We start from the raw sequence: 21,711 nt of genomic DNA, 5'->3' as shown, positions 1-21,711 counted from the left end.
TCTATTATTCTAGCTATGTTACTTCTTAAAAATACTACATCATTTTCTAATCTGATCTGCCATTCTGGTTTATTATGACTATATGATCTATCATCAGAGGATGATAATTTGATTCCTAACTTATTACAAACAGTAATAGCAGTAGCATATACTATTGTATGAAGATCTAAAAAACTAATTTCGTCAAATATGATTTTTGGTAAAATTATGTTATTTAATTCAAAAATTAATTTAGATAATTTCTTTGACGTATGTAATTTTGGTAATTTTGGTCTAACTGTTGGCTCTACATCTATATATCTGTTTATATTATTATGAAGTAAGTTAGCTAATTCTACTACATTATCATCAACAAAGTTTAAATTTGCAATGTTGATTTCCCTAAGATTATAAATAAGGTCTAAGTTATTTGAATCTACTGTAATATCATTGGACATTTCGACTAGAATATTATCCAAACTATCTATATTCAATGCATCTGATATGACATTACTTGTGTTAATTTGTTCTAAATTATTTACCATTTGCAATCTATCTGCTACTTCTCTTTTAATCTGTTCTAATGTGACTACAGGAATTAAATTATTTTTGAAAATTGCTCGCTTTTGGTCTGCTAATCTTTGTTCGTTTACCTGGGCAATCGGATAATTTTGTGAGAAAAGTGAATGTAATTTTTTCCTATATAACAACATATCTGTTTCTAGTTTGGTTACATAAAAATATGAACGAACAATGAACATATTGACATCGTTCGTCCATTTCATACGTTGTCTAGGAATACCTGCTTGGTTTTTTGGGGTCTTAGACTATCCATGTTCATCTGTACAGATGACATAATAATCCCCTGTTCACCTACGTTGGTTGCAAATGACATTGTTGTCATTTTGCAAAACAACTAGGAGATGATTGTATCGTTACTGCTACATTCCAGTAACCAAATCAACAAATGATTTTCAATATGACCAAATTAAATATTCTAATCAAACTACCTTTCGACATAACAAATCTATAATTTCCAATTCAACTACCTTTCAACATTACAAATCTATGAAATATTATGTTCCAGAAAAAACGATAGCATAAAAATATACCTATAATTTTTTTTTTTTCAAATGAATGTCAAATATTGTTGTTTACCTTGGTTACTGGGGTCCTCAAATAAAATATTTTTTTAAAATCCTATTTTTTTACCTAAATATCCTATGGCTTACTGGGAGTTTATTTATTGCGCTATCTGATATACTCTTCTTTAAATATTTATATGTTTTGGGATCAAAGCTAATTCTTTTCTATATGATATTACAAAAAATAATCAGAGAGCAAATGCAAAGCATATGCCTTAACTAGCGTTGCTAAGCAATTTGTATGCATTTACTATTTACTTGCTTTTATTATTTTTATAGTCTTTTCCGATTTTATGTCCGGGTTAAATCTTCCCCATAGGAAAAACTAAACCCTTCCACACACTTTTCCACAAATGATCATCTAGTCAATCAACATTATGCAAGTGCATTATATAACCAAAATAAATACAAAACAATACAAGAACAGCACGTCAACTCACCAGAGATCAAATGGGAAAATAATTCACCGACTCCAGATATTTTCATATCAGAGGGTTAGGCTCGGTAGAACTCCTAACAGGGCCTATAAATTCTACTGATCCCTCAACATAAATATTTTAAAAATCTTTTTTTTGTTTTTTTTTTGTTTTTGGGGTGTTATGCCGTGTTGCGCTAACTCCTTTAGCCGACGTTTCGGACAGCGTTGCAGTGTCCATCATCAGGGCAGATCCGGTAGATCCGAAGATGTGTAAATTTTGGTTGTCGAGTTTGTGCTTATTTATTTGTGGCCTGGGCCCGTCCAAGTGCGAAATGCCAACGGAAGTGGCGACATCTTGTGGCGAATTCTTAAAGCACAGTATTTTATGATAGCCTGGGGCCCATCCAAGTGCGACATGCCAACGGAAGTGGCGCCATCTTGTGGTGAATTTTAGACATGTTATTTGCGTTTAGCTTTGGTGTAGCCGTCAATTACCGGATACCAAGAGCTGTTGAGCTTAGCTCCGTCGTCTCTATTGATATTAAATGGATTTTTGTAGATTTCAATTGCCTCCATAATCAGGCGTGATCTATAAGTTTTGGGTCTTCCCAGGACCTCGGGAGCAAATCCAAAGTAATGGCCGGTTTCAATTAAGTGTTCGGCGATTGCCGATTTATCAGGGTGGCCAAGTTTACAAGCACGAAAATGTTCTGCTATCCTTTTGGAAATCGTCCGCTCTGTCTGGCCTATATAAACTTTGTCACAACCAGAGCAGCTGAGTTTGTACACTCCATCTGCTTCCAGAGGAAACTTAGTCTTTGCAGACCTCAGTAGGTCTTGGATTTTGGTGGTGGTTCCGAAGACAGTTTTGATGTTTTATCATAAAATACTGTGCTTTCAGAATTCGCCACAAGATGTCGCCACTTCCGTTGGCATTTCGCACTTGGACGGGCCCAGGCCACAAATAAATAAGCACAAACTCGACAACCAAAATTTACACATCTTCGGATCTACCGGATCTGCCCTGATGATGGACACTGCAACGCTGTCCGAAACGTCGGCTAAAGGAGTTAGCGCAACACGGCATAACACCCCAAAAACAAACAACAAAAATGCTTTTGGCCGTGAGAATCTAAAAACTTACCATTTTAAAAATCTTTCGTTATCCTGCATGTATTTAAAATGACTGATTTTTTAATTTTTACATATAAATTTTTGATAGATCTAATACGCCTAAATTTTTAATGAGAGAGCTAGGTATAATGCCAGTAGCCGAAATAACGAATGGTAATATTTTTATAGTCTGAGAATGCCAAATTCTTTTTATCTCATTTAAATTAACTATACTTATTATTATACTTGCATTTACTATTATTACTGTTACTATTGTGAACTTACAATCTTCAGAATATTTTTTTTTTATGAACTATTTACGTAAAAGCCCAATGGGCATATAAATAAATAAGTTCCGTTATTATTTCATCACGGGCCGGTTGTTTCACATTACCAATATTTAAGCCCTAAACCAATGGAGAAAACGCTTATACACGAGCATATAACCAAAACTTTTTGAATTATGTATTCCTCACAATGATATTTTCCATTTTCAAACTTGTAAGTAGTGTCAACAGATGGCAGCAATATAGTTTTTTTTCTAATAATTTTATGCAAAAGCTTTGCCATGAAAATGTGGCCTCGACTAGTTATATTGTTTGTATTTTAAATATAGAAGTTGAATGATATCGACATAATGTTTAATATTTATCTCTCCTTTCAAGATGTGATAATTATGTTAGATTTTCTAGGCCATTTGAATATTTTTATCACCCAATCAATAATAAAATTACTTTTTGGCGCTAACTGCAATCTTTATTAACCAATCTAATAAGATTTTTACAAGGTTATTGATGATATCCGATACAAGATTACATAAGGCAATTAGATTTGTATCGCCCACAAAATAATTATTTATTTTGGCACGATTCAAGATACTTCTATCTTACAAAAATATTACTTCAGGTGTCAATCTATCAAAAATATCTTTCAATAAACAACAATTAAAAGGTATCATTTTTATTACTTTCTTCAACAAAATAACTTTTTACGCAATATGTAAATATTTTTTTGTAAGAGGAGATAAGAAAATGATTGTCACTGCGAATATTAGATAGCAACGAAATACATGATATTTACTGCAATAATTTTTGGTTATTCAATTAAAATGAAGATCAATGATTAGGTATTTATTAAATCCATTGTACTTATGCGATTATTTTCACGCATTGTTCATAGTTAATTGCATTTTTATATTGAAACCTGCAAAGATACGTAGTAAGATTGTGTGCTAAGATTAATAATAATATTTGGCTAATTTATATAGCGCCATTTTCTTGAAAAATCACCTCAAGGGCGCTGTATAAATATATTTTTGGGGTAGTAAATTGCAATTAAATCGAGGCCACTCGCTCGGTCTGGCCCTTTCCCAAAGTTTCGGCGGCACGGCAATTATGCCTAGGCGGTAGACTCGAACCTTCCGGCGAGTTCTCGTAATGTGAAAGACGGACTTGCGATATTATTGACGTCGATAGGCAAGTAGGTGCTTGTAGTACGTAGGTTGCTCTGTTTTGATTTCGACTGCGAGTACGTACCTAAGTAGGTCGAGTGGTTTATTATTAATTATTCAATGGATTATTCTCGACGCCACATATTTATTGAATAATAAATACAGCAGACTTATAACTAGGATTCATAATAACTAGTGACTTGCACCTAAGACTTATATCTTGTGATTTACCACTAAGGACTATATCTATGTACTGTCTTAATGACATATTTATTTACATATTTAGAAACCTATAACTAACGTACTTGCATTTAAAAATACATTGATTGAATGCTAAGATATGTAATTTAAAACATTGTCTGGTTCTGTCTAGGAACAAGCAGTATTGGTAAAACCCAGGGTATAAAGTTTCTCAACTGGCTCTTAATAATAATAATAATAATAATAATTGGATAATTTGTAGAGCGCCGTTTTTGTGAAAAATCACCTCAAGGGCGCTGTACAATTTATTTCCTAGGATCTACATTTGTTATTTAGAAATGATACCAAAACATACTTACCTGGCAAGTCACTTCCAACAAACACACTTATATTAAAAAGTTTATGCTTATAAAAGATAGAACTGCACGCAGAGGACACTATATCAAAAAACACTGGTCGTCGCATGATCTTAAGTCTGCTATAGTTTTTATTTTAATTTAAATGTATTTTAACTGTCTTAAAAGCCTACAAATTGTTAGTTGTTATCATTTTTATTTATTTATTTTTAATTATTATTTTTATTTATTTTATTTTATTTTTAGTATTTTTTACATTTTGTTAATTTAAATTTAAATTTAAATTGCCGTCAACTGTGAAAGTGGAGGTTTCTGAAATTATGGATACGACTGTCTGAAAAGGTGCGTTTTAAGTTTAGACCTAAATTCTGTCGAGTCTGCGATCATTCTCAAATCATGTGGCAGTCCATTCCAGGCTTTAGGTCCTGACACGGCAAAAGCACGCTCACCGAACTTAGTATCTGGTGTGCGCTTTGGTTCCTTCAACCTTCCGATAGCTGATGACGTTGCTGACCTAAGGGTTGACTGTCGGGAGTTGGAATCTTCTGGAATACACAATTCTGATAAATAAGCCGGAGCCATTCCGTTAAGTGACTTAAATACCATCCAGCATACCTTGAACTGGATTCTTTCAGGACATTTGAGCCAGTGCAGATTTTTGAGATGCTCTGAAATGTGGGAGTATTTAGATACTCCGGTGATAAGCCTTGCTGCGGCGTTGAAAACGGATTGTAATTTGTTGATTTGACATTTAGGGAGACTTGCATATATTCCGTTGCAATAATCTAGACGTGAAACAACATAGGAATTGACTAGCAATTTAGTCGCCTCTGTTGGCAGGTTTCTCCGCACTGCTTTAATTTGCCTTAATTGAAAGAACCCCGTGCTTACAGTTCTGTTCACCTGAGTTTTAAGGGAAAAATTAGCATCCAGATTGACACCCAGTAATTTGATGCACGTTTTTGGAGTGATGTCACTTCCGGAAATGGTTATTGGGGAGTTTTCAATGTTATGCTGACGTCTGCTTGTAGCAGTCCACAGAAACTCAGTCTTTGTGGGATTCAGTTTCAATCTATTTGAGGTCATCCAGCGAGTAATTGCTTCTATACACTCAGTTATACGAATTTTTAGACTGTTTATTTCTTCTGGTAAGCAGTAAAAATAAACTTGCTGGTCATCAGCGTAGCAGTGAGATAGAAGGCCGAATGATTCTATTATTTTAGCGACATCATTTGTGAAGAGGATGAAGAGTAGTGGACCCAGAACGGACCCTTGGGGTACTCCAGATGAAAGGGTTGCATAATTTGATTGGTTTTTTCCTACTTTTACGGCTTGTAAACGGTTGGCCAGGTACGATGTCAGCCAGGTCTTAACATCACAGTTTAAACCAAATGATTCATCTAATCGTTTAATAAGAAAGTCATGGTCAATCGTGTCAAATGCAGCACTCATGTCCAAGACTGAAAGAAGTGCCAGTTTACCCGACTCAATGGCAGTAGTTATGTCCGACAAAACACGTAGTAACCCGGTTTCTGTGGAGTGGAACCGTCTGTATGCAGATTGGTATTTAGTTAATAATTCATTTGAATTTAAGTGACATATGACCTGTGAGGCAGCGATTTTTTCTAATATTTTTGATATAAAAGGCAGATTTGAAACGGGTCGGTAATTTGAAAGATCTTCAGCGTCCAGTTGTGGTTTTTTTAATAATGGAGTTACGATAGCTGATTTAAGGGATTTTGGAAAGTCACCCGTGCTAAGTGACTTATTGAAAAGATGAACTAAAAAGGGAGCAATTTCATTGCAACACTTTTTCTTAATTTCCTTTCAATCATTATTATCAGTTGTTATCTTGCTGTTAAAGCTGGCAATCAGCAATTCTTTCTTTTCATTGGTGACACGCTTCAGTCACTCAATTTGCTTGTTTGTATCATCCTTGATATCATAGTTATGTATCCAAAAATTTTCTTCAAAGAAGTCGACAAATACTCCTTCAGTATCTTGATTTATCATAGTAGGGGACAGATACAAGATTTATCAGGAATTGTATTCATATTCCACCTTTTGTAGGGTGTCTTAAAAAGCTGTACATCATCGTAATGAAAGCTTTATACAGGGTTTTAAGGTCCCGCATTCCGAATTTCTACCGATTTATAACATATTTCACTTGAACAGTTGTTAAGTTTTTAAGCTTTTAAAAATATGTTATTTTTAAGATAATCTCTACATTTGCAGAGTCGAAAAAGTAATTACATGAAATTCCCTGGAAAGATGGAATATCAGAAAGTGTGTTCTGAAAATTATAAAAAACACATATGGTTCTGTTATTTAACATGTTTTAGGTATGAAATAAATTCACAGTGTTTCTTTAAATGCTACATAAGACTTCTGTCTAAAGATTTTTGCTCTGTTTTAAATAAGTCACGCTTTATTAAATATTTTCGCTTAGGCCTATTAATTTTAATCGTTTTTACTTTTTATACTAAGCACACTCTCTCTAACATTCGTATTTACATATCTCCCTTTAAAATCATCTTCTTCTTCTTTTTGATACCTTAACTTGATTGCCGATGCCAAATTTCTATTTTCATATAAAATTACTCTTTTTTGCTAAATCATGTTTTTGTATCTAATATGTGTTTACAAAGTTTTTTATTTAAAATATATACAAAAAAAATGTCACAGGAGGCCAAAATTTCATTTACATATTTAACTCCAAATAATGTCTATTTTCATATAAAATTACTCTTTTTTGCTAAATCATGTTTTTGTATCTAATATGTATTTACAATTTTTTTTATTTAAAATATATACAAAAAAAATGTCACAGGAGGCCAAAATTTCATTTACATATTTAACTCCAAATAATGTCAGGAATCACTGGTTAAAGTAAGTCAAGTACGTCCCCTAACACCCTGTATAGTCATACCACTGATAGCTCTGTTGGGATCTCTCCCTCTCCCTCATAAACAATGCAAGTAACAGAAAGAAAGATTAGAACAGTGCTCTCAGCGGCAGGGCCATATTTAATATTCAACTAAAATAAATAAAATCATTTTCATTAAAAATTATTTGTTATTCCAGATCCACATGAGATACCATACCGGTGAGAAGCCATACTTGTGCCCTCAATGCGGAACTTCCTTCACCAGATCTGATCTGCGCAATATCCACATGAAGGTATGCTGTCCTGATACTGTGGCAGAACCTATAAATCAGGTTAGTGCAATTATTATTATTAACAACATAATTACCTTTATAAGTACCTCTGTCCGTCCGTCCGTAAAGTTCGAAAAATTCAAGCTCGTAGGAGCGTGAACTTTTCGAAATTGGAACAAGTGTCTTGAAAAAATTACATTCAATTTAAAAATATTATTTTTATAATCCAGACCAGTGATTAAGTAGGTACCTACCTATAATACATCATATTTTAGCAAACAATTATTATTATTTTAATTCTATATTTGAAAGTGTGTACTTTCAAAGGCGAACTTTTGCTTGCCATCTTTTAAGGCGATGCACTACGTCGTGTAATATTTTAAATTGAGCCGCTATCAATAACAACCCTTACGTAGATGGCGATAAGGTTTAAATTCCCGCTTAACACCATCCGCCCGTTTTGATTTATGCCAGAAAAAAACATGACCAAAAGTGCCTTTTATTTTATTTTGTGTATGTTCAGGCATAAATATTTAATTTTTTTCCGATCATTTTATAAATAACTTAATTTGCCACATTATACAATAAAATCATAACCGAAAATGGGTTCGTAAGTAGGAGATTTTGAACTTTAAAGCAGTTTTCATAGGCCTTTACATTATTTTTTTCTGGGCTTGTAAAAAGACTTATCTAAAAAATACTCGATTATTTCAAAGGCCAAGATGTATTCTACTCGCAGTATTTAATTAAAGCATCTGAAACATTTCTATGCGACCAAATTTTCAAACCAAAAACACATGATTTTGCATTACTACGTATGGCATCGCCTTAAAGTGGAACTATGCAATTCGGGTTACATTCTATTTGTAAATTTTGCATTAGAATTTGATGATCAGAAATCAATCATCCCCCTGTGTATTTTTGGATTTTGAAAATGAGAGTTTGTTCTTCCTTCAACCTAATTATGTTCTTAATCAACTGCTGTGTACGTGTTAAGAAAAAGAGGTGCCTGCCTTTAGTATCTTGTGTAAGTATGTATTTACTAATGGCAAACATTGTGCTGTTTGTGGAAAATAGGATTGAATTTCGATTTAGTGTCATGGTGATTATATTGTTTAAAAAGTAAAATATTTTTTTTATTTAAAACTAGCTGTAACCCGCCACGCGTTGCTGTACCTCAGTCTGTCTGTGCAGATAGAGAAACAATAGCGCGTGTTGCTTTTACGTCCAAATAATATAAGTATATTAGAATGCAAAATTGTCTCAAAATTAGATTTTATTTTAAAAACATACACAAATAGAGAGTGCAGTGCTTCACAGTATCACCTTGGTGAAAGGTCATTATTCAGAATCAAAAAGTTGCTTGAAATGACGTCTGTATAGCCAGTTACTTCCCAACCTTCCTCGTCCCTTACTCACTTTCTTCGACACCACAACATAAAATGCCATAGTCCCACTGGCTCTGCACTATTGGAAGTTGTCCAGAGGTCACATAATACTTATTTTTAAATCCATGAGTGGTCCAGAGAATCAGGTTCACATACAGGCATTTTGAGTTCAATCCGCAAACTAGTTCCTTCATCATTGTGCAAGCAATTTTTTTTACACTAACCGTACACAGGAGGCCTTGAGGATAATAATTTCCCTCAGTGTCATCATACCATAATGTCATCTTTGTGGATGCTGTGTGGAGGACTTTTGTAAGGAAAGGAAGGAGAAGAAGTTCTGGGAAGGAAAAACGTATGAGATGTGGGTAGGAATCTAGGGAATATATGCCTCCCGCTTAGGGTGTCCCAAAAAAATTAAAGTTGTTATTTTTTAACGCATACCCTCTAATTTTGTTTTAATAATGACAAAACACTTATAAAAAAAAATCGTTTTTTTTGAACAACTGCAACCCGTGCCGACTTGCATCGAAAGATTTCAGTACTTGTACATTAAGACGCCAGCGAGCAAACGTGTTGATGTGCTTGTAGTAACTTGCTATTTTGTTAGTAAACGAAAATCACTCGTTCAGGCAAGATGTTGTTAGATTTAAGCACTTCTAAAAAGAGTATATTTTTAATAGGAGTCGTAAAACACCAAATATCGGGTTCTAAACTGCTATCTAATGGGCAAGTTCTTGAAGTTTTGTTCTACAATATCCGGAAAGTGAATTTAACTGTCAATATATACCAAATATAGCCATAGTTGGTATTAAAAGCTGTGTTTTAAGTAAAAATCAGTCAAGTGACTACAAGCTCTGACATACCACTCTTCAAAAAGTTTCTAGATAACTGTAAAAATGTTGATCCCGATAAAATTCAGTGCTACAGAGAAAATCTCACATTGCACCTAACCGCTTCCGAAATCGATGATTTCCTTGACTTTTACCGTACTGCACTGACAACAAAAATACTTGGAGATGACTATTGAGAGTTTTTAGAGCTCTGTGTGATAGTTTTGGGAGGAGTTACAGCGAGAAAATTTAAGATTCGGCCTCCAGGTGCTCGATGGATGACAAAGGCGCTTTATTCTTTGAAAATATCATTAATTTGTGCGCAATATAAAATTACCGGTAAGGATAAGGCGGCACTTTTAGACGTTTGCCTGTTCATAGTAACATCCTATGTCAAGCCAAGCCATGGTTACAATATATTATAGCAGTTAAAGCACCTTACCAGGACTTGTGCTTTTTGAAATCGATGAAGGCTTAAGAAAAAATTGATGAAAACATCTCAATGGCAGCTTTATTTCTGTTCAGTAAGCAGTTATGGTATTTGACCGATGAAGGATCTATTTTATCGCTGTTTGACGACGCTGTGGATCAAAAAACTAAAATAAAAATGCTCGAAATATCAAAAAAAAATAATTTATCAACCCATGATAAACGTTACATCCCTTCGAAGGAAGATCTTGATGGTAAATTGTATGGTAAGTTTATTAAGTAGTTTAAATTATGTTTTGTATTGAGGTTTTTGTTCATATCATAATTTAGTGACTTTTGTTTCAGAGAAAAATATTTACGACTTCATTTCAGTCAAGAGCAAGTATTTGTTTGATCGTCTGAGAACAGATGCCAGTTTTCTTAACGAATTCCCTACGATGTGGTCAAATAATGCTTCGTATCAAGAAATCAGAAAGAAGGTGTCGCCGCTGAGGGTAGTGAATGATACAGCTGAAATAACTGTTAAGTTAATGCAAGATTTTCATGGCTTAATCTCGCGGTCAAAGAGGAAACAAAAATAATTTTTGTTTCCTCGTTTTCAGGAACACCGGAAGATTTATCCTGACTTTAAAAAACGAACTATGAAGAAATAATTTAATAAAGCACCCATTTTTAAATATAAAATACTACATAATTGAACATTTGTGCATTTTAAAATTTTATTTATCCGACAAAAATGAAAGTTGAAAATCCATCCATATTAACTCTGTACCATATGTTTGGTATCAAGTCGGCACGGGTTGCCGGTGTTTAATCAAAATAATATTTATTATATGAGTTATTGGGATCAAATGGAATAAAATAAGAGGGTATGCATATTTAAATTCATGAAAAAAAAATTCTTCCTTATGTCCTGGGACACCCTACTCCCGCTACAGCGCAAGGCGATGGGTCAAGAGACCAGTTGGAGATGTCAAAGGATCACCCCAAACTAGCCTCTCCCGATCTGGTATGCCACGCAGCTGAACAAACCTCGTGAACCCGGGCACCCCTACTAAATCACCAAATGTAGCGAACCACTTGGGGTGACCTATGGCGGAGATGTTGGTTATCCAATTAATGGTACCCAAACCCGCCTCCCATTCAATAATTTCAGCATTTTATGACTATAGGAAGAGTTACAATATTGTCTGGTTAGGTTAGGTTAGGTTAGGCATTGCCTTTAAAAACATATTATATTATGTAGATTAAATTTTGAAGGCACTGATTTTTCTCTGATCGTAATATTATGATATTGTTAGCGGCAAATTGGCTAGATCTTCAGATTTGAATCCCTTTCTTTTAAAATCTCAAAATAGATGATAAATTCAACAAATATTTGTAGTATGATAAAAATTCTCTTTCCAAGAAAGAAGAGATATCAACTACCTTATCATTTTTATTGATAAGATTTTATAAATTCCTTTTTCCTCTGTGAAAAACATCTTTTGATAAATAATTTCCACGGAGGTGTGTCCATTTTTTACTGATAAACAAGTTTGCAGTTATCTTATCATTTTTATTTATCGGAGCACACAATCTTAATACTGTCATATTTATTAGACTATTTGTGTGACTCCGCATTGCAGAGGATAATAAATGATTTTTCTTCAGCCTGATGTAACCCAACCATTATTTTCAATTTCGTCATCAATTTCATCATCGACAATAACAGTAATTAAAAATCAGGTGTTTTTTAATGACTTGATAAATATCACAACTGCAATTAGCCATGTTATTTTTTAACAAATTATTATCTATGTATAAAAATATTAGTTTTAGACTCAAAAATTACTGGACCGATTGGACAAATTTTATTATTATTGCCAACAGTGTTTAGAGAGTGATTTTAATGGTAGAAAAAGCCAGGGACCCCCGGGGAAGACTTCTCATTATCTCTGCACTGGAATGAGACAGGAGTCAAATAAAACTCGATATATTGTAGTTTTTTAATAGTAAAAATGTGATGTACAGTAGTCAATGGTGGAAGTCGGGCACGTCCGAGGAAGACTCGGCATGATCAAGTGAAACAAAAACTTATGAAAGTAAGTTTTTTCAATTCTTTAGAACAAGGCTGCCCAACCCCAGGCCCGAATTATAAGTGGCCCGCGTGAAACATTTTCAAAAAACCCGCCAATCCGCCAATTTGAAAAAGTGTCGCGGGCCCGCGGTAAAACAAACAATGCAGCTTGCGCGCGGTCACCAGTGTTGCCAACGACGGCGATTTATCGCTATTTAGGCTACTCAGGACGAGAATCAGCGACGAAAAAATCTAACCTGTTGAACTTACTTTTGAAACAAAAATACACCGGTTTTCGACATAATATTTTTTGCGTCGAAATGGAATCCTGTAGCCACCCCCCCCCCCATGGAATTCGAAAAATTGCTGTGGGGTATCACATATGATGTTCGGGTGTGCGGAATTTTTTCTCAGCGAAGTTCCGTAACAACCCACCCCCTATGGATTTCAAATACTTTGTGGGGAGCACTCATTTAGATTTTTTTTTTGTGGGGAATTATCTTTCATAGAAATTCTCTAACAACCCCCCCCCCCCATGGAAATAGGAACCGTCAGGTATTCAGTGGCCCGCCAGTGATTCAAAATCGTCAATTTTGCCCAACTGCTAAAAAGGTTGGGCAGCCTTGCTTTAGAACAATATTATCTCCACCTTAAAAATAACGACAGTTTTCAAGTACACTAAAATTCATAACCTCAAAACTTTACTCCAAACCATTCATAACCCCGAGCAAAGCCGAGAACACGTCATCTAGTAAGTAATAATTATTATCTAAAACACCCATACAAATTGTAAAAATCTCCCGAGAAAAAATAAATGCCGCCAACGGGAATTGAAGCTGTAGCCTTCTGATAGCTGGTCAGCTGCATTTCGGCTGCGTCAGTTGCGATCGGCGGCATTTTTTTATCTCGGGGGGGGGGTTTTTTCAATTAGTGTGCGTGTTTCAGAATAATAATTATTGCTTATAATAATTTGTTAGCCTTTGTGCTATGCATTAAAACCAAGTCTTAAAAACATTAGTTTATCATTAAAGATAATTTTTTTGTTTTATAATATTACTAGTGGGCCCGGGCAGACGTTGTCCTGGCCCAGACTGCCTTCTATATAGGGAAGTTAAAATTTGTGTTTGTATTAATTTTTGGATGAGAGATTTATTTATTTATTTATTTATTCATTTATTCATTTTTTGGAAATCAACAGTTTACATTTTTACAGATTGTACATAAGTAAAATAGCCAAAATAAAACCAATTACGGATTTCCTCCTTGTGACTTTACGTAAGACAGCATTAGAAGAAATAATTAAATTTATGAGAAATGTGAAGTTATAATTATATAAAATAAAAGAATTGTATAAAATAATAGAACAAAATAATACAACAAAAATATAAAAAATAAAGGAGAAAAAAAAACTAAAATTTATATAAAATAAAAGATTATCGATACATTGGTAACCATAAGAATACAAACAATATTGTGCATATAAATCATATCATAACCATAACCATAAGAAGACAATTGTGCATGTAAATCATACCATAACAGGATTATAAATATATAAATACTAGAAATATAAACATCAGAAACATCAATTCAAGAAACATCAGTGAAATACTCTTTTAAGGTCATTTTATATTTACTAAATAAATATGGTACCGTGGATCATTAAAGATTGAATTGTTAAGCCATGTTTCACTGAGACATATAATGTCATAGTTGTTTAATAATACATTTTGAAGAAAAATATGTGTCTTGGTTCTGAGACCTCTTAAGTTTTGATAGTATAATTCTAAAGATTCCATTGTATTAAGTATATAGTGCAGTTAATATAAAGTTGCTGGAAAGTTAGTTGATGGAAATATTGTATGTTTTTAGTTTTTCTAGATCATTATAATTATTTATGCAATGGTGATTTGTGTTTTCATTAAGTCTTACATAAATTTTACAATTTTTGATCCAACAGAATTTGAATTTATTAATTTTGGTAAACTCTCTGACCTTTTTGTAGAGTACTTTGTTTTTATGAGTTAAATGTTCATTTATATAGATCCGTTGTTTTCCATTAAAGTTAATATCCTCTGCTGTTAGGCCCCTTCTTGTCCGGATTGCTGCTATGATTTCGTCTTTCTGTTTCCTGCCCTTTAGTTTTACTATAATATTCCGCGGTCTTCCTTCAATCTTCTCCTTGGGGGTGACTCGGGTGGCGTATTCAATGTCGTCGCTTACTATATTTAATTCTGAATAGATCCTTTTGATAATCTCCGTCAGGTTCTCTTGTTTTTTTTCTGGTATCCCAATGATCTCTATGTTATTAATGCGTGCGTGTTGTTCGTTAGCATCTAATTGTTTTTGTAATTCTTTAAATTCACTTTGTATTACGGCGTTTTGTTCCAGAGTTTTTTCAAGGTTGTTGTTTTTTTTCGTATCAATTTTTTTTTCTAGAGTTAATATTTTATTTTTTAATTCCTCGATTTCTTCTTTATACTCGTTTCTGATGATTTCCAGAAATTGTACCTTAAATTCTTCAAACTTTTTGTCAAGAAGTTGGAGGAGTTGGGTGTCCGTAGTATTTAGTGTTTTTGCAGTTGCTCGTGTAGTCATTTTGGCACGAAATATTAATTAGTATAACTTCACTTCACTATTAAAGCTATTAAAATATAGATATTTAGATTTTAGCTAGAATTTTTATTTTATTTTGAGATATTTCAAGAGTGAAATAAAAACACGACAGCTGTCATTGAATGTTATTGTTGTATTTATCTGAATTTTTTTTAAATTTTTCATCTCAACAACAATGCCACCTATCGGGTTCAAAACTATCCTATATTTTAAGCTGGAACCAACCATACATATTCACAAAATTTCATTGAAATCGGTTGGGCGGTTTAGGAGATTAGCGTGTACAACACAGTGACACGTGAATTTATATAATGTTTTTTAGCTTACTAGATATGTATCAGTAAATTATTATTTTGTCAGCTTGCTTTTGTAATTTAAAAAGTCCGAGACAACTAAAAATGTGTACTTTTTAGATCGACATTTAAGATTTTAGCAATGAAGAATCGGAATTGTGTAATTAATATATTTGATTATTGGTTATTTTTATAATGTTTAAAATGATTTGTAATTATTTTGGTAGCTTTGGTGAAAACAATACCAGATAATATACCTACATGGTTGAGGGTTTCTCGACTAGCAACCTGGATGTCGCGTATTCAAATCCCGTTGTGCGCATATAAATTTTGTATTATTTCACAATTAAAATATAAAATAATACTATGCATTATATTTGTAATACTTTCCAGAGTGGAAGATTCTTTCAGTACCACTCTGGTGAAAGACCACATTCAAAATAGAAACGTTGCTTGAAATGGCTTTGGCCGTGTCTGGTGACCAGATCTCCTTCCTCTCCTCATTACCTTCAACCTCGCAACATAACCCAATTGGGGATTCCATAGTCTCATTGGCTCCAAATGGTTGGGAGCAATTGGGACTCTTGTGCGCTCCCATAAAAATAAAAATAAATTGTTTTAGCCAGCCATAGAATAAAGAACAAGAAATGCCATATGGACGTGTTTCGTGATCAAAACATTTATCCAATCAGGTCTTAAATTTCCAATACAAAACTGTGTCACCGTGATTGCGAAAATCAAATTGGATAGAGATCTACAATTTCAGGCGAGTGTAAGTGAGACAGAGCGCGTGCTAAATGGAATAAATGGTACATTTTTTTCCATTCAAATTTGTATGGAAGGCACTTCTAGTTTTCTTCTTTATTGTATGTCGCAAGCACACTCCCTATGATTTCAAATTATACAAATTATTTCTATTAAAAAAAACAGCGGGAGCAGTTAGCAATCAAAACACATTTAATTTAACTGATATTTTAATTTACATCCCTGACATGTTTTGAAACCTGCATTCACCTGGTTATGATACGTAATAATATCTAGTTTACCAATATCTCCGTGATAAGATATATAGATATCTCTGCCAAACCTTTTTTTTTATCAACATATTTTTTTATTTACATAAGACGTTATTATACGTACATCAGATATTACGCAGTTGTCTTTATTGTTATGAACTTGAGACAATTCTCACATGTCACATTATTTATGTGTGTGGGAATTTTTATGTCATCATATTATAATTACATAATACATACATGTACATGTTGTAAGTCCTCGTTGTTATAATTATGAAATGTAAGTCATGTTATCTCGTACTATTTTATAACTTTCAGGCCCCCCTGAAGTATTTGTTGCACCAGAAAAACAGCGGAGCTAACTTTCTTCAAGTGATCCCACAGATGTCCTTGGAGAATGATACGCACGGTGAAGTTGATCTTCACCACTTGCAAGCTTCTAATATGAGGTTTGTATTGCATTACGTATTTGTACAAAATGGTGACTGTGTGGGTGCCGCAGTGGATGTGACTGTTGAACAGACTGCGTGGAAGAGGATTGAAGCAGAAAGGGAAGGATTGAATACTGAAGGTGAATAGAATTTATGAAGGAAGCCAAATCCCCACCTTCGGGCGTAACACAGTGATGATGATTTTATTACATATATATATATATATATTCTTATTGCATTGTTCTCCCAAGAGTTAATAAATTTGTATAATACTAGTTGACCTTTACCTGGGGGTTATTCTTATATTCCATCGCAGACTTTCTGTAGGCCTTTTTAAGGTATACAATTCCGTAGTACATTATTTTGATGTATCACTTTTTTACGACTTACTTACATAACATCGACTTTTCTCTGCTTTGTATAAATATAATATGCATGTACTATATATTTATATATATAAACCTTCCGGGAGAAATTCTCTAAATGATAGTGAAAACCCTATCAAAATTTATTGCGTAGTTTAGAAGACGTAAGCGCACAAACAGACAGACGCTTTTATAACGACTTTATTTTATAATCTTTTGAGATATTGTTTACCTCTTCAAAAATTGAACATCTTCAGAGGTCAAAGATATAAATAACAACAATATTGTCCTCAAATAATAAGGAAAACTATCTATTTATAAATTTTTCATAATATTTTTTTATTTATTTTTATTTGCTTTTGCTTAGTAATGATGTTGGATTGTAAGAAAGCAGATTAAATGAGAATTTAAATACTTGCCGTGTTAAACCGAGTCAACAAGAAAATAATTTTAAACCTATAATGAAATCCTGTCATAAAGATACTTAAGATTGCTTGATGAATAAGCGTGTGTTGTTGAGTCGGTTTCTCATAACTGACGATTGTGACCCTGGCTCCAGTTTCCCTGGTGAACAAGATTTCTCCACTCCTCACAGTCTTGCGCTGCGTGGAGAAGTTAAAATTATTAAACAAACGCATTATTATTGAATTCTAATCAATTTTTTAGTAAACACATTGAATTCTTTCTAATTATTTACCAATTTGTGTTTTTTTCATAGCATTCATGTATATCTTTCCATAAAGATAAAATAACATTAAAACAATTTCATAATTTTCAAATCATATTAGAAAAATACATAAGACCAGGATTTTAACTCGTAACTTTCTATTCTCCTGTTGCCTGCTCTAACCACTGAGCTACTCAATAGATTTTTATTGCTAATTAGTGGATATTCACAGATTAAAATCCTTAACGCCACAATAATTTTTCTATTTTAATACTGATAATTCTTGTAAATTCCATTATATTGATATATTAAAACAATTTTACCCCATCGACATACCCGCTGCCAAGATTGGGTGGCTGCACTTCTTTCGCATCGGCCTATTGGGGCCCCCATTGGGGCGACTAAAACTTTTCCCACATACTTGGGTAGTTTACAATAAAATTATAATCTATATAAAAGGTAATATGGGGTCCAATATTGCACAGTAAGAATCCTCCTCAAGTATGCACAAATGATGCCACAAATAAAAATTAGTACGCTGATGGGTTAACCTTTTCCAACGTATTTTGCATTGAACATAAGTGTAAAAAAGTTTTAAATTATTTCAATATGTATAATAAACATATGACGTTATTACCAGTTCCAGCTCGTGAATTTTGGGTGTACTAGAATATTAATATTACAAAAAACATTATTGATGTAGCAAAATGACTTTTTTTTTCGAAAATTCGGTTTTTTACATACAGATTTTCGAAATGAAAAACTGAAATTTCCTGAAAACCTTAAAAAAAATAATAATCGTTTTGGACTAAACCACATCAAAAGTGTCGAATTTTTAAAAATTTTATCAAACTCAAAAGTCACGAGCCGCCACTGGTTATTACTTGTATATGTTTTCTAATCCATATTATGTAGTTATTTAACATTGATAAATTATTGTTGATTGTTGGTGCATTGGCACCTTTTGACATCAGAGACAAAAATACCATTCAATATGCGTTGCTGTTTATTTATAAGTACATCGCTTGATACATAGCTTTATTAGTATATTCCCAACAAAAAATACTCTGATAAAGTCATTAAATGTTGCTATCAGTTACGAACGTTTTTAGTTGACGAGCTGTGTATTGTTTGCTTGAGTATTCCGTAGTTACGGGCCAAGGACTGCTGGGGGTCTCCGATACAAGCAAACAAGCAGTTATTTCATTATTGATACCAACCTTATCGATAAACTATTGTGCGACTAATTAAAAATGTCATGACTCGTAATATTATTAGGTGTTATTATGCACGCGTTATCATAGAGAGTGTGTTTTTCTACGTGGGAAATCCTTATCTTATTGCCTATATTGATTGATGGTGATGAAATTTCGATATAAATTTTCAGTTAATCATTAGGTAATTAATTATTTCTACTTATTGTTGAAGAAGTTGTCTATCAGATAGGGTTAAACCAACTTATAATACACAAGAAGATTAAGTTTTCTTTTTTCAGTTCCTAGAACACCCTCAACAAAAGTTTTGTTTTCTAAATTTTATAAACAGTTGAACGATGGCTACCCTTAGGTCTCAAATTGAATATTTTCAAATATTCAATGCACAATAATATTCATATCTGAACTTAAAAAAACTACACACCTTACCTTTGGTCGTAGAGCAATACATGTCACTAATTATATACATAGATAGTCAATTACTAGATTTTATTTAAGAATACGTTGTTATTATAAGGACAGGTTGTTTTGGAGAATTTGAACAATTCTTCAAATTTCAAAGTTAATTTTCAAGTTATGTGAAAGATTTTTTACTATTAAAGTTCTGTTATTATTTCAGTTCTGTCAAGCAACTAGCCTATAATGATATAATAACAGAAATTGGATGAATTGTTCAAATTCTGCGAAACAACCCATCCTGAATGTTGTTTATTTTAATATAATTTTCATATTTTATTTCAGCCTTGAATGCTCACTCAACAGAGATGTATTGGAACCGAACCTCCTGCCTTCCCATAACAATTCCTTGATGGTTTCTCAACATCCCTCCATAAACCATAATAACATGATGAATCTTGTACAATCATCTTGTGAACAGGGTATCATGTCAATGGAATATGGCAAACAATAAATGCAGCATTTCTCTGAAGATTCCTCTTATTATTGTAATAAGATACATATTTATAATAAAAGTATTAACTTACGTCTCCATTTATTACTTCTGTTACTGGCGAAGGAAAAGTATTTACATATTGAAATAAATGTTGGAGAAAAATAAGAGGATCTAAAAAAATTTTTGAGCATCGGCACAAAAATATATATATGTACTCACTCATAATGATGCAGACTCAGATATCAGCAAACCAGATATGAATTATTAACAGAAAATTTTTGACTGCGTATTCTAAAGGCAATTTGGAAAGCTCGAAGCAAATGGCGCTAGTATGGTCGGCGGTCATTTACATGACATGACAGCTATGTGATACGGTTGTTGCCAATTGGCTTGTGCGTCGATATAACTTTCAATGCTCAATGTAAATCTGGCAACTGTCGCGACATGTTGTTTTATTGCAGGCCCAATGAATCAAAAATTGTTGTCTCCGCCCAGTTTTTGATTACTTAATCTAATTTAAAAGTTATAGCGTGTTGAATATTGGTGACATGGCTCTACATATCGGAGTCTTCCAAGCCTTCACTGTCCATAGTTGGCAGTGAACCTGTTAAACAGTGTTGTTTTAAGAATTTTAGGATATTTTTTTTAAATGGTTGATAAATATGGTGGTTGGAGTGTCAAAGAGTTAAAAAATAATCGATAAATAGAAATGCAAAAGTATTTGCGAAAAAAGAAGATATAGTTAGATGTTTATAACCTCAACTTATTTCAGATTATTTTCCTATTAAGGGTGAACGTAACTTACTTTATAATCTAACTATTCCTAGATGGCGTTAATTTAATTATTTTATGAAAATACACTTTTTGTAAGTTATACTTTAAAATATTAAAATTATTTTTTTATTTGCGCCCGTACATACGTAAGATGAATATGCATGAATAAATAGTTTTGTCTGTATAAAAACTCATTTTTTTCAAGAAAGGCATACAATATAATATTGTTTCGGTGATCCAATCCAATATTGTATTTGTATGCCTTCCTTGAAAGAATAGAGTTTTATACGAACAAAACTATTTATTCTTATTCATATTGTGCATATATGTGTAGTGTATTTCCATAGAATAATTAAATTAACGCCATCTATGAATGCGTAGATTATAACGTATGTTAAAGAATGTATCTTCACATCCTTCAAACCGATAAGATGAGAATAATTTCAGATTGGCAGCAAAGAACAGAAACAACAATTTTCAGAAGATCTTCTCGTTGGCAAAAAGTTGTCATCACTTGAAACATATGTCCAGACTTTCACAAAAAGCACAGAGGGGACATTTATCCCCTCCCAACTAAAAGAATCCTAAAAACCTTCATACAAAAGGTAATTTAAAAAAATCATCTTCAGCTACAACCAGTAAAATTGTATTTTTCAATCTTAGCACTCTAGCCACGAGCCACCACTGCATGATAGTCACTCCAGGACAAGACTTCTGACTGGGAGATAAAACTGGTTTGTATCTTATCATCTTATCATGAATATTATCACCTGTTAAAATGATTAAAGCTTATCCATATCGTGTACAATTTTGGGTAATTCCAAGTGACATAATATTTTTTTTAGATATTAACTGACAAAATATTTCCAATTTTTGCATCAAAGATTTGGGTGTTTCAATCATACTATCATTAACG

At 33.0% G+C, this 21,711-nt stretch overlaps 1 protein-coding gene across 1 annotated transcript in view; it reads left to right on the top strand.

Moving 5' to 3' along the window:
• LOC149419263 (uncharacterized) overlaps positions 1–20,058 on the top strand; it is a 60,639-nt gene extending 40,581 nt beyond the window's left edge. The window contains exons 11-13 of the mRNA XM_089637759.1: positions 7,747–7,881; positions 16,771–16,901; positions 19,871–20,058. Coding sequence (XP_089493885.1) covers positions 7,747–7,881; positions 16,771–16,901; positions 19,871–20,039 — 435 coding nt within the window. The 3' untranslated portion in view covers positions 20,040–20,058. The remainder of the gene's footprint in view (positions 1–7,746; positions 7,882–16,770; positions 16,902–19,870) is intronic.
• The last annotated feature ends 1,653 nt before the right edge of the window (positions 20,059–21,711 follow it).

The sequence above is a fragment of the Hesperophylax consimilis genome, chromosome 12 (assembly GCF_061612785.1).
Source record: "Hesperophylax consimilis isolate HC1 chromosome 12, BYU_Hcon_1.0, whole genome shotgun sequence".
NCBI lineage: Eukaryota > Metazoa > Arthropoda > Insecta > Trichoptera > Limnephilidae > Hesperophylax > Hesperophylax consimilis.
This window is presented reverse-complemented; position numbering and strand designations above follow the sequence as displayed.